Genomic DNA, 12,500 nt, shown 5'->3' with positions numbered 1-12,500 from the left:
TGTACTAAGTACATCATGTGTAATACTCCCACAAATGAGAGCAAGGAAAAAGTATCCCCCAATCCAACCCGGTAAAATCGTGAGGCAATTCAGACGAATTGTCTGTTTACCCTTGCAAATTCACGAAGATTTGCAGACATCTGCTTTTATTAGACCCTGTGTAAGTTCCATCCTGGACATGCAACATCAAAATTGCTGCTTTTTTTTTTTTTTTTTTTTTTTTTTTTTGCAATTGAAATAAATAGGAAGAATAATGGAATTGAAGGCGCGTTTACACGACAGAGGAAAAATGGCACGGGTCCGATAAAAAGTGGAACGGTTCCAATCATTTTTGTAAAGGAACAGTGAACTTTTATCCTGTTCCACTACGGTACCATAGGCGCACCGGTGATTCAGTTGGTTGAGCGCCGGGCTGCCATGCGGGAGGTCATGAGACCAACACTCAGGGTCTTAAAAATAACTGAGGAGAAAGTGCTGCCTTTGTAATTACATTCTCAAATGGTTAGACTTTCAAGCCTTCTCGGATAAGGACTGTAAACCGTAAGGCCCGTCTCGCAAGTATCTTGTATGTTCATAACCTTCCTGTGGGACGTTAAAGAACCCACACACTAAATGAGAGGTTGGACGTGCAAAATCTTTTGTTTGGACATTGATTGATTTGGGTCTATTTGAATAATTATGAAAATTCATTCATTACTGGGCAACCATGGAGCTTGCAAAGTAAAACAGCTGTCATTGTTTCGTTATTGTTCCTCAATGCCTTTCAGTCTCTTTACTGTGGTGAAAAAACTCTCTTTGCATTGTTATCACCAATTCCCTCAGCCTTAGCCCCAATCAAAGCCAGAGAAAAATAAGTAGGATTCATTTTGCGATAGGATCTCACTACAAGTACATAACGTCCTTTTTTAAGATACTATTCCGCTGTTCCGTGTTTAGTATTCCGCCGTTCCAGCCTTTCGGCGTCATATGATCCACGAATCACCGGCAAGCGTTTCTTCTAGAATGTTTGTTTGTTAGTATTTTCGAGAAGTAATCAACCTCAAACTTGTCAGTTGAATTAAATTATAACTACTCATCGTCCAAAGGTTTTTGTACATTTTTTGAAACACTGAAGCAACGAGAACAGATTTAGGGCATCGACACGCGAATTCCTCGTGGTGAAAATCAGTTAGCTGTTTGATGTCAAAAGGTTTTATTGAAAGAGAAGTGATATTAAAATTTAATTGAGACCGCATTGCGCTCTTGTTTATTATCAAGTTGTCAATAGAAGGTAGTTACGCGGCTTTTTTTTTTTTTTTTTTTTTTTTGCCGCTTTGACAAGCGAGAGGCCAAACGTCAAGGGGCTTCTAGATCCAAGATTTAAATCGTTTCTAAACGAAAAGATAACTGATTTGTATTTGCTTTACAACAGTTCTTGAACTCCAATACGGTAAATAACAGGAACGCATTCTATATTAAGGATAGGAAATTAACTAAATGGAACGCCGCCTTTTTCCGAACGCGTTCCTCTTCGTCTGAAGTTTTGGCGTTCCCGTAGCGTTCCATTTCGCGTTCTATCTGCGTTCCACGAACGCGTTCCCTGTTAGGTTACTTCGGCCCGGTACTGTAACATTGAACACAGCAAACTAATAATAATATTATTATTTTCTCAACCGTGACAGTTTAAATATTGCTAAAAAGAATCTTGCATGTGAACTCCTCATACCAAAACTCTGAGGCCAGCTGATCACAAGGAAAGAGCCAGATATTTTACCAAGAATGTGAAAATGACTTCTGTTCACGACTTATCTTTCTTTGAAACTTCTACTAGTTAAAGCTCCATCTCGTAAGTCCATTCTTAAATGTTAAGTTTAGATATATCACATTATTTCATTGTTGCTGTACTTGTTTCTTCATTCCTTTGCAGGTTAGTGTGGAAGGTGACTCAGTCAATTTATCTGGCTCATCTCATACGGCAGCTCTCAAAGTACCAGAGTGCAAGCTATCAAAACACATGGGATCGCTTTTAGACTCTGGAACATTCAGTGATGTCACTCTCTGTACGCGGGGCAGAGAATTTAAGGCCCACAAAGCTGTACTAGCAGCGCGGTCCCCCGTATTTGGGGCAATGTTTGAACACGAAATGGAAGAAAGTAGAAGAGGTCGTGTGGAAATTAGTGACATTGATCCTGATGTATTTCATGAGATGTTAAAGTTCATTTACACTGGTAGCACGCCACAGCTTCAAGGAATGGCTGATGATCTCTTGGCTGCGGCAGACAAGGTTGGATTTTCAATAAAATGTAGCTGATTCTTTAGCCATCAGGGTGTATATCAGTTTTACCCATTCCTATATGATCATGTATAGGAAATATTATGAACGTGAGTGCGTTTCTTGATTTATGACCATGAGTGGTGTTTTGAAAGTTCTTGAAATGCATGAGCAAGTTCATGCAATTTTTTATCTGTTATATACTCAACAGAATCACAATATTGCTTTGTTTCCATAGCAACTTTCATACATGTATTGCACTCTATAACCTCTTTATGTATTCGTTGTTGACCAATCAGAAATGCGATATTTTGTTGAGTATATACATGTAATAGGCCACTTGCACTAAGAGGTCACGTGACCAATGCTTCCCTTAAACAGTGAGTTGTAATCTTGCTGTTGCCAAAAATTGACAGAACATGTAAAAAGTATCTTACACGCGAAATTTGAGAGGAAACGCAATTAAGTGAGATATTTTATGGTACTTTGATTTTTCAACAAAGTAGCATGATTTGTCTTGGCCGCCATGTTGGAGGGCATACTCTTGCCCTCCAACATGGCGGCCAAAACTACGTTTTGCTTATATCTTGTTAAATGTTTGATAGTTGACTTCAGATGTGCCATAAACGTTACCACATCATCTTTTCAACATTTTCCTTGAAGTTCAGGTGCAAAATTTGTGTCAGAAAGCGGTAATTCATAATTTTAAAAACTCAAGTTTTGGTCACGTGACCAGCTACGGACTTTCTCATTTTAAGCAAATGGTGCGGGTTTGAAAAACCAAATCACTATTATTTTGTTTAAGAGATGACCCACAAAAGTGTTTCGAAGGCAAAATCATGTAACTTTCATTTTCATAAAAACGATCTCACATGACCTCTTAGTGCAAGTGGCCTATAAGTGGCTTTACAGAGAGCATTGCAATGAATTGAACGAGATGAGGAACGGATTTAGGGCAGCTGGTGACTTTATGCCAATAAAGAAAGCTTTAGTATTCATGAGAGCTTCAAAAGTTGATCTTGTACATTTGTACATTTCCATGCATATAGGTCCCTTTTGCTGGCAAATTGGTGCCAAATTTCCAGAGTTAATCCACCATTCATTCCTTTATTTATTAACAAGGCACATATCCATAAAAGACTTTATGCAAAAAGTGCTCAGTGAAGCAACTACAATAGTCAGTGAAAAACTAAAATATTCACGGGATCAACAGCTTGAAGATATTTTTGAGAATGGCCATGTCTGTGATTGCCTGTAATTTCTTTAACATTTATCTCTGACTGAAGATTTTTTCTTTTCAGTATGATCTTGACAGACTCAAAGTTATGTGTGAAGAGGCATTGTGTTCAAATTTAACAGTAGACAATGTTTGTGACGTACTTATATTAGCGGACATGCACAGTGCTACGCAGCTGAAGGCTCAGGCTCTTGACTTCATCAACAGGTGAACTTTCAACCCCTTGTTTTGTTATTTACTTTCCATGTTGTAAACGTCACCCCAGTTGGAATTACCTAACAAATGTAAAAAAAAAAACACAACAGCAACTATGCGACCATCTGTGCTTAAGGTGGAGCTACAGTGTAGGTCAACGATTATGTTAGCGATTGACAAGCATTCATGACTTCAGGAATCCTCAATACCGGTACTCTTAAATAAGAAAACTCCATTCCAAGTTCAGGATCATACCACGTCCAAAAACTAAAATAATTCTTTCCAGTACCCTACAAAACTCTTAGTGCCAACCCGTTAAAGAAAATAATATTATAACGCAGTGTTCATCTGGAGAACCCATTTTTTTCCACAGCCGTGCAACTGATGTGATGGAGTCAAACGGTTGGAAGACTCTTGTAAGAGATCACACGCATCTTATAGCAGAAGTTTTCAAGGCTTTTCTAGCCTCAACACAGACACCCTTGATAGGACCACCAAGAAAGAGACAAAAGACGTCGTAAGCTTTGTGGATGTCTGCATTCTTGTAAAAAAGATGATATTGAAATATGTAAAATTATGTATATCTCCCTTCAGGGAACAATCAGTTTTATCCAAGACAGACAAAAAAACTACAGGTTACAGACTACTTACATGTGTAATAAAATGTTGGCGTAAAAACTTGTACCCTACCTTTGATTCGCATCTTCCCTCTCTTTATTTCTTGTATGCTTCCCATCTCTTGCTGCTTTTCAAAATGTGTTGGGTAATTTTGCTTTTTCTTATCCTTTGCTATGCATTCACCAGTCATCCTTGTATTTGTTTGTTATAAAAAAGCACTCCTTTCTTTTTATGCTTTTTGTGCTTCCTCTCTGTGCATCCTTTTTTTACTTTCTCGCTCAAATTAAAGAGAGAAAATTGGTTGTTCCCTGGGTGTGTTAAAAGAAATCCATATTCTTGAATATACCAGTTTAAGCCATGTACATTGTTAATAATAATAATAATAATATTGTCAGAGTGAAGTGTTTGAGTGTTAGGTATCTCATCATGAAGAAATGGTTTAGTCCCACAATACCAACTTGTACAAGAGTGAGATCACTAACATGATCGCAGCACGTAAAACAACTGTGTTGCAAAATAGCTTTCATTTGGTCGGTTTGATTTTTATAAGTCCAACAAAAGCACACGAGAACATTAGGTGAGCTTGGTTTACACTCTTGAGCGAGTAAAAAAAAAAAGCTGATGGTTTCAAAGACTTTTTTCTAACCTTAAATTTGAGCAAAGTGCAGAAGCTTATTCAAAGGCTTAGACGTGGAAAGCACCGACTTGATGAGGTAATAGCCTTCCGTATATACATGTATCTGCTAACTCTAACCATGATTGTTCATAATCTAACCTGATATGAGTGAATGGTACATGAAGCCAACTATTTTGCCAATGATATGCTCATAATCACATGATTTTTTTTTCGTGCAATTTGGAATAAATAAGTACTTGTAGTTTTTTTTTAAAGGACTACAATTTTGCTCGTCATTGAAAAAATTTACTCTTATTTATTCCAAATTGCACTCGAAATCATGTGATTACCTATACAAATTTTTGTGACAATAATTCAAAATATGATCAAGCAAAATGTAGCTTTTTTACATTTGACGTTTTGGCCTAATGAAGATCAAGAATTTTTTTCAGTAAAAACACTTGTCCTGCAACAATAGTATTGTTTAGTGTAATGTAAATAGTAAAATCTAATCCTGTAAAAGCAGACTGCGAGAGCGACCTTATTACTGAAGTGACAGATGACTCCATTGCTACCAGCTCACTTTGTTCGTCTTAGGGGAACTTGACCATGCAATGCACAGCAATATACATTGCATTTGCATTTTTGTGGCACCTAAAGCAAACCAATGCCCTTGAAAGTGGAATTGCTTTCATGCTTATATTATTGGTAATGGTCTATGAAAATTAAAACCGCAGCTATCAGCAAATCTTTCTGTGAAGCATTTCACGGGGAAACCAATTTGTTCTAGTTTGGTGTTCTTACGGTGTACTTGGTTACCCCTGCACTGACGGGGGGATTGTTCGTGTCCATTTGTGACTCGGCAGTGGCAAAGCGAGCGTTTTCTTGTGCATCTACTACTATGTAAATAAAGTATTATATTGTCAAGTCAACCTGCATTGACTTTAAAAAGAAGCCTGAGTGGCAATTTCCATACTGGGGTTTATGGATGAAAAGTTTCTTTTTTTACGTCATTTTACTGAAGGTAAAGACCTATTTTTAGAAAGCCAAGTTTTTGTAGTAATTAGGTATTAGCAGCAGTGGCTGTGTAGTAAGACGGCACTTCTGCCAAGTAACAGTTATGGCCAGAAACGCGGGTAATTAGGTGGACGCTTAAGTTTGAATCCAAGCATTTGCTACCCACTTCCATCCACCCTGCTGCGATCAGAGCCTCTCTAAAACTCGCCAGAGGGGCGAACAAGATAGGCTCTACAGAAATCGTGTCGAGTCTTTTGAGTCGACGTAGCCCAAGTTGCTGGGCTAGTCACTCCGGTCAAACCGGTTAAGGCAGCGCGCGCATCATATTTTTGACAAGACGAAGGTCTTCGTGAAAAATAAATAACAATGACCACAACCAGGTTTTCTGAGCCCGCGAGACTGAGTACCCCCAGCAAACCATTGTTGTTTTAACGAAAACCGCTGGTCAGCAACCTGGTTCTGGTCATTGCTGTCCAAGGTCTTCCGCCTTTCGTACGAAAATCAATATGGCGTCTGGGAGTGCGATCGAGAGTTGGCCTGGGTTTGAAACGTCTCCAAGCAACGGCTTGCGCATGCTTAATAAAGACGTGACACGATTACTGCAGAGTCCTTTCCTTCTCGTCGAGTTAAGAAAGGCTCTGCTGGCAGGGTGCCTATTTCTAGCAATGTATGTAGTTTAACGACGTGATGGGGGTAAATGCAGCTATTTGTTTTAATGAAAGGACTGGATATTAGGCGACACTTTTTGACATTGAATGTGTGAATTCCAAGACGCTAATGATGTTGAAGTTGGGGAAAAGAACACGCAAACACTTGTCAAAATCGTCCTGCGTCCAATTACCTGCATTTTCTGGACGTATCTGCCAAAGAAGGGGACACGCCGTGGAAGTAGCCCGCGTAGCAAGCGCTTCCGTGGAGTTTCATAGAAGAGAACTTTTGAGCGAACAAAAAATGAAGAGGGGGGGAGGGGGTGGAGAGGAAAGGAGAGAGAGAAACTCCCCACTCTCTCTCTCGCGCGCCCCATTTTTTGCTCAGTCAAAACATCGAAAAGCCCGCTTCTCAATATTTCTCTTCTGTGCCCTCCACGGAAACGCATGCGCCTTAGGCTACTGTGGAAGAGAGAGAGAGAGGTACCTCGTTCTTCGTCACTCCCCATTTCTGTAGTGTGTGTTTATCAGTTTACTTAACACGAAACTTTTTTTTTTTTCGAAAAATACTTAGTACAAGGAAAAGGTCAAGAGAATATTGGTTAGAGAAGAGAGGACCCCATTATGGAAACAGATGCACTTTTATTTGTAGCTTTATGTACATGTAGGTATTTAACAATGAGATGCATTATGTCACTTAAAATTTCAACTCCTTTGGATATTTATTACCTCGGAATTTGAATAAACAATGCTTTAAGAATATTATAAACTTGTTTTATTCTTTGATTGTAGCTACTGTCTGTTCAGGGTTTGAGAATGCAAACTAGCGCTCACCCCACCACACTACGTCTCTTATCTATCCATCTGAAGGTATTTTGCCTCTCAAACTTTGCCACAGCGCCCGCTTGCACTATCTTTAGCCTGCCACTGAGCCGTTAATCACGAGTGATCCCTTGACGATTGAAAACTGTCACGACAAATCAAATGGGTTCTTTGAGCTTGCGGAACAGCGTATCTCAATTAAACACCTCTTATAAAAGGTCATTTTACACAATAAAGGGTTAATTTGTCTAAGGTTTGAAATAAAGTGAAACTGTTTTGCCTTACAGTTATGAGCGCAGCGGGATTTGAACCCGTGACCTCGCGATACCGGTGCGACGCTCTAACCAACTGAGCAATGAAGCCACTGACGTTGGGAGCGGGTGATTTTGAGGTTTACATGTTCCCGTGATAATAGAATTAATGAACGAAATAATACACTTGTGAAATGCATCATACATTGCACTGCGAATTTTTTCAGGCTTCTCGACGCAATAGTAAATTGCGCTCATAACTGCAAGGCAACACAGTTTCACTTGATTTCATACCTACCTGCAGTGCAATGTATGATGCATTTCATAAACGTATCATTTCGTTCGTTATCTAAGGTTTGTCTATCAAATCAAATAACAGTAATAACTTTGTCAAGTGACTGACTTTTCGACGCCATAATTCCTTACCATTACTGTTTGGCTGCTATTAGGGGGCTTTTAAATTAAGCAACGACAACGGCGACGGCAAGGAGAACGTCACAAATTTGCATATTTAGTGGCCAAAAACAATAGCTTTGCACGCCCTGCACGTGCGTTTTTCATTTTTGCCCATTTCTTTGCTGTCGTCAGCAAAACGACAACGTGAAATAGCCAAATTTGATGATTTATGAAGAACGTCGGCACTTGAGGATAATTTTTCCTTTTCTCCTGTAAATTAAATCAAGCACCGTTCCGACCAGTGTCGTAGACCTCTTTCATAGTGGCGACCAAACAAAATATTCTTCTGTTTTAATGCTAATGAGCCTTTCTAGCTTCGATACTACCATTTTCGTCACCAGAGCCTTGGATCGACCCAAGGCTCGGGGAAACTCTGGTAAGAAAAACATGCGCCGCAGTGTTCCTTATGGCTAAAAATTTGCTATTTGCATGCATGAATGCACCAATTAGAGACGCTTAGACGCTTTTGATCGTTCTTCATGAAAACCAATGAGAAGACTTCCCCACAGCTCTTCTCTCAAGAGATCTGGGGTCGAGATTGCGATACGACCAGCAAATTTGAAAAGAATTGTTGTTGTTTTTTTTCAAAACGAGGGCAGTAGGTCTAATTATCATAAAGTCAAAAGAATGTAAAAGTGGTCACCATTTAAGAAAGTGGTCTATTTTTGAGGAACTACCAATACAATAACCCGAATTTATATTTTGAGATGACGCTCTCGTTGCCGTCGCTGTTGTCGGTGCTTAAAGTGCTACTATGACCAAAATAACAAGTTTTATTTTTCTTTGGATTTTAAAACGATGTTAAGTAAACAGTGACTGATCCAAGTTTTAAGCCTTGATTTCAAAAAGACACCTGTTTATTTTATTAAACTGGAATTTTTCTGTTTAATTGTCCGCCATTAGTAACTTTAAAATCTGGAGAGAGCCTGATCGAGGAGAAAATGACGTGAAAGACTCAACAGTTTAAGAATGCAATGCGTGTGTACCCGGCTGAATTAATATGCAGGACGCGAGTTTTAGCCTTTCAGACTTTTAAACTCGTGTTTTGCATATATAACAAGCTGCGTTTACACCTGAAATTTTAAGCTAGTGAATGACGTCACTTTTCCCTAGATCCAACCCTCTGAGGTCAAATCGGTCAATTTGGAAAGTAAGTAATGGCGGGCCGTGAAATCCAAACCTTACACTCAAAGTAAATAGCCTTTGGATATAAAATCAAAGCTTAAAATTTTGCCAGTCAAGTGTTGAGCAATTTCACTTTCAAAATCTGAAGGAAAAAAAGATGATATTTTATGATCATAGTAGCACTTCAAGCTCCCTATTCTATATTTGAATGTTGCTTAGTCAAACGGCAGAGGGACAGGAATCGATTGAGTGAAATATTAATTGTTTCTGATCCAGTCTTGTTTAGATGTTTGCTGCGATTTGTTACCAACAATGACAGAACTCGTCGTCAGGCAAAATCTTCTCTCAAGCGGTGATAACGATGAAAGGTTTCCTTAAAAATTCGACCAATGACAGGCCATGGCATTGTTACGCAATACTCTCTCTCTCTCCTACTAGATTGCGTGACAGGCTAAATTCATTCTAGACCCAACTTCGTTCGCAAGGTCTCTGGGAACGAGGTTGTTGTCTACCCTTCATACTGTAATGAGTTACAAGTGGCTTCAATCGCCTGACGCAATTAAGAAATTATAAAAGTCACCATCTTGCGTATTTTCGTATTGTCCAATAATAGCGATTTTCCTTGTCAAGACAAACGATATAGGGTGGACCGAACTTAAAAAATTATGAACATCCTCAAGTCGAGTCCACTCCGTTCCAACGTGTGCTTAATCTGCATTTGAAAAGGTCTGGGATGTGTAAAAGCGGTTAATTGCTTCATTGGTTGAAAACTTAAATATGCTGGCTGAGATGAAGGGCGTTTTTGGTACTCTCGTTGTAGTGTTTTTTACTTTGGTTTCTGTTGAGGCAGTCAAGAAATGCATGAAAATAGATTCTTGTCGCTGTTCAACGGACACAGGAGAGATCAACCTCTGGAGTCTCGCAGGGCAAGCGCCGAATCATCCGAGGTATGCAAATGACTTTCCGTTGGTGCGGCAAAATATTTTCTAAGACGAATTGGGTTTGAATGATTTTCGTGTATCCTGTGGCATTGTACTAAATTTCACGATAAGTGCGACTGAAAGATTCTCGTTTAAATACCTTTTTTGCTAAAAATGTATTTTATATTCTTCCACTGATTTATTTCATTTTGAGCGATCATGAAGCTCCTAGGTCACTTCTCGCCCCTGACTTCTAACCGTCAAGGAAATGTCAAACCTTTAATTCATGATTTCCAGTCATCTTGTAATCTCACTTCTGTCTTGTCGATTAACTTTTATACTTGGGAAACTGAATTGAAGTTGAAGTGTTAAAGAGGCGAAATTGTCTGGGCAAAGTAACAAATTTTGTTTTTCGCTGAGGAAACGTGTTCACAGATAATTTTCGAGCGCATGGGCTGGTGGCTGGCACGAGGCGTAAGGCCTCTTTTTTCACGTGAAAAGTGCGAAATATAATCTGACTTCTTAACTAACTTTCCTTTCTTTATTTTTTCAAGCAAAATCGACCTTGTCTTACTCATAAAGTTAACGTTACCAATTGACACAAGGAATCTAAAATTTTCAAGTATTAACGCATGTTGGCCGTCATTTGCTTGTTGTAACATGTTCCCGGCGTATTCTAGCCTTAAGAGGGTACTTAAGAGTCTTGCTAAGTTACGTTTTAATTCATCAAGGTTATCTGCCATCAAAACTGCAGAAAATCGACGCCTAAAACGTGAAACCGGCTCCGAACAAAGGCGAGTCGCTGTTTTCCAGACGCTAATTCTCTGTCCTTTTGTCGGTGAAACAATAGGATAGAGAGGGAGACGCTCTTTTCAAAGCCCTCTTGGGATTTTAAGAGGAGCGAGTGTTTTTTTTTTTTTTTGCATCGATTGCTCGATGTAAAAAAATCGGTTAAAGTTAACAGAACCTATATTAAACGACCAAGGGTTTTCCGGGTTCCATAAAGCACATTGTTAGATTTCAGATGACCATGGGCTAATTTCGTATAATTATCGTGCAAGAACAAAAGACTAGTTTCGAGGTTATTTCTTTGTTTTTAACAAGAATTTTTGACAAAAAAAATTATTCCTTTGAACATTGACCCTTGCATGTAATTCGAATATTTGCCTTTTGTCCTGTTATATGCTCAACTGTCAAAATGTGACATTTTCGGAATTGTGATGAAGGACATGTTAAATGTTTTCCCAGTACAACTTTAAGACTTGTTTGTTTTCTGGATTATTTAAAACATCATTTTGTCAAGTCCGCGAACGTATCCGTACTATCGGCTCTTGTTTTCTCGCGGCATCGGCAGCCAGGACTGCGTGTCTTTGTTCCCAGGCTACGATTCGTCTTTTTCTAGCATTTGATACTGGCTCAAAAATTCGATGGTAAGGAGAAAAGAACACAGAAACACGAGACGATAAAGGAGCTTGGGTAAATCCTGTTGCGACGTTGTAAAACGAGTGACGAGGGTGTTAAAACGAACTCTCAAGCACTTCCCAACAAAACCTCAAACCCACCAACCAAAAGGCTATTGAATAACCGGTCTCGTTGAGGGGAATCCAGGTACTCCGGTTTTCCTCCCTCATCAAATCGACTCTTAGTTAATAAGATCCGGGCGGATACCCTCGAAAGGGACAACCTCTGATATCTCTCCCTTTCATTGTATTAAAATGAATAAAGTTTCGTTTTAACAGGGATATGTAGCCTACTTCTGCGAACACACTTTCAGATGGTTTCGTTGCTTTGTCCCTCTCCTCCCTTCGCCCAGGCGAAGCCTGGAACCACGTGGCTCTGCTGGGCTCTCAAAGAGAGTTCAAAACCCCAGCTAAGGCTGGAAAGGACGACAATGTTAAACAGATGTATTCAGCTAAAAGGTCCTAAAATGTTTTTGACCAACAGATTTAACATTTCCTCGTCATCTACCGAAACCTACTATCTATGGAGCCCCTGCACGAATTGGGCAACTCAGGGCCACCCCTGCGAAGATGCTGCAGTAAGTTGAAGATACTTTTGGAGCGAACTACAATAGGTTTACCGTCTGCCTGAAACAAACCATGATTTTTCGCCAGCTTTGAATACCGGCCACCGTTTAACTAATTATGTTTGATCTTGTCCTTAAAAAGTTTAGGCAAGTGAACTAAAACTTAACAAGATAGATCATTGTTAATGGTCTCCCGCCATTTCACTTCGATCAAATCATTTCATACCACTAAATTTCCTAGTGCGGAGAGCCTACAGAACCGGCTTTCTACGAAATTCGTGTTTGTAACCAAAAACAAAAACTCTGTAGTGTGGTAGAA

General features: G+C 39.4%; 2 protein-coding genes across 2 annotated transcripts in view; both read left to right on the top strand.

The window, feature by feature from the left end:
- Positions 1–7,350, top strand: part of LOC138038505 (speckle-type POZ protein B-like) — a 16,864-nt gene extending 9,514 nt beyond the window's left edge. The window contains exons 5-7 of the mRNA XM_068884386.1: positions 1,907–2,263; positions 3,553–3,695; positions 4,057–7,350. Coding sequence (XP_068740487.1) covers positions 1,907–2,263; positions 3,553–3,695; positions 4,057–4,204 — 648 coding nt within the window. The 3' untranslated portion in view covers positions 4,205–7,350. The remainder of the gene's footprint in view (positions 1–1,906; positions 2,264–3,552; positions 3,696–4,056) is intronic.
- A 2,590-nt stretch (positions 7,351–9,940) lies between these two features.
- The window catches only part of LOC138052967 (uncharacterized), a 9,954-nt gene continuing 7,394 nt past the window's right edge, over positions 9,941–12,500 (top strand). Inside the window, exons 1-2 of the mRNA XM_068899584.1 lie at positions 9,941–10,182; positions 12,100–12,193. Of these exons, the coding sequence (XP_068755685.1) occupies positions 10,013–10,182; positions 12,100–12,193 (264 nt within the window). The 5' untranslated portion in view covers positions 9,941–10,012. The remainder of the gene's footprint in view (positions 10,183–12,099; positions 12,194–12,500) is intronic.

This window comes from Montipora capricornis, chromosome 1, assembly GCF_036669925.1.
Source record: "Montipora capricornis isolate CH-2021 chromosome 1, ASM3666992v2, whole genome shotgun sequence".
In the NCBI taxonomy this organism is placed as follows: Eukaryota; Metazoa; Cnidaria; class Anthozoa; order Scleractinia; family Acroporidae; genus Montipora; species Montipora capricornis.
Note: the sequence above shows the minus strand (reverse complement) of the source record. Positions and strands in the feature narration are given on the sequence as shown.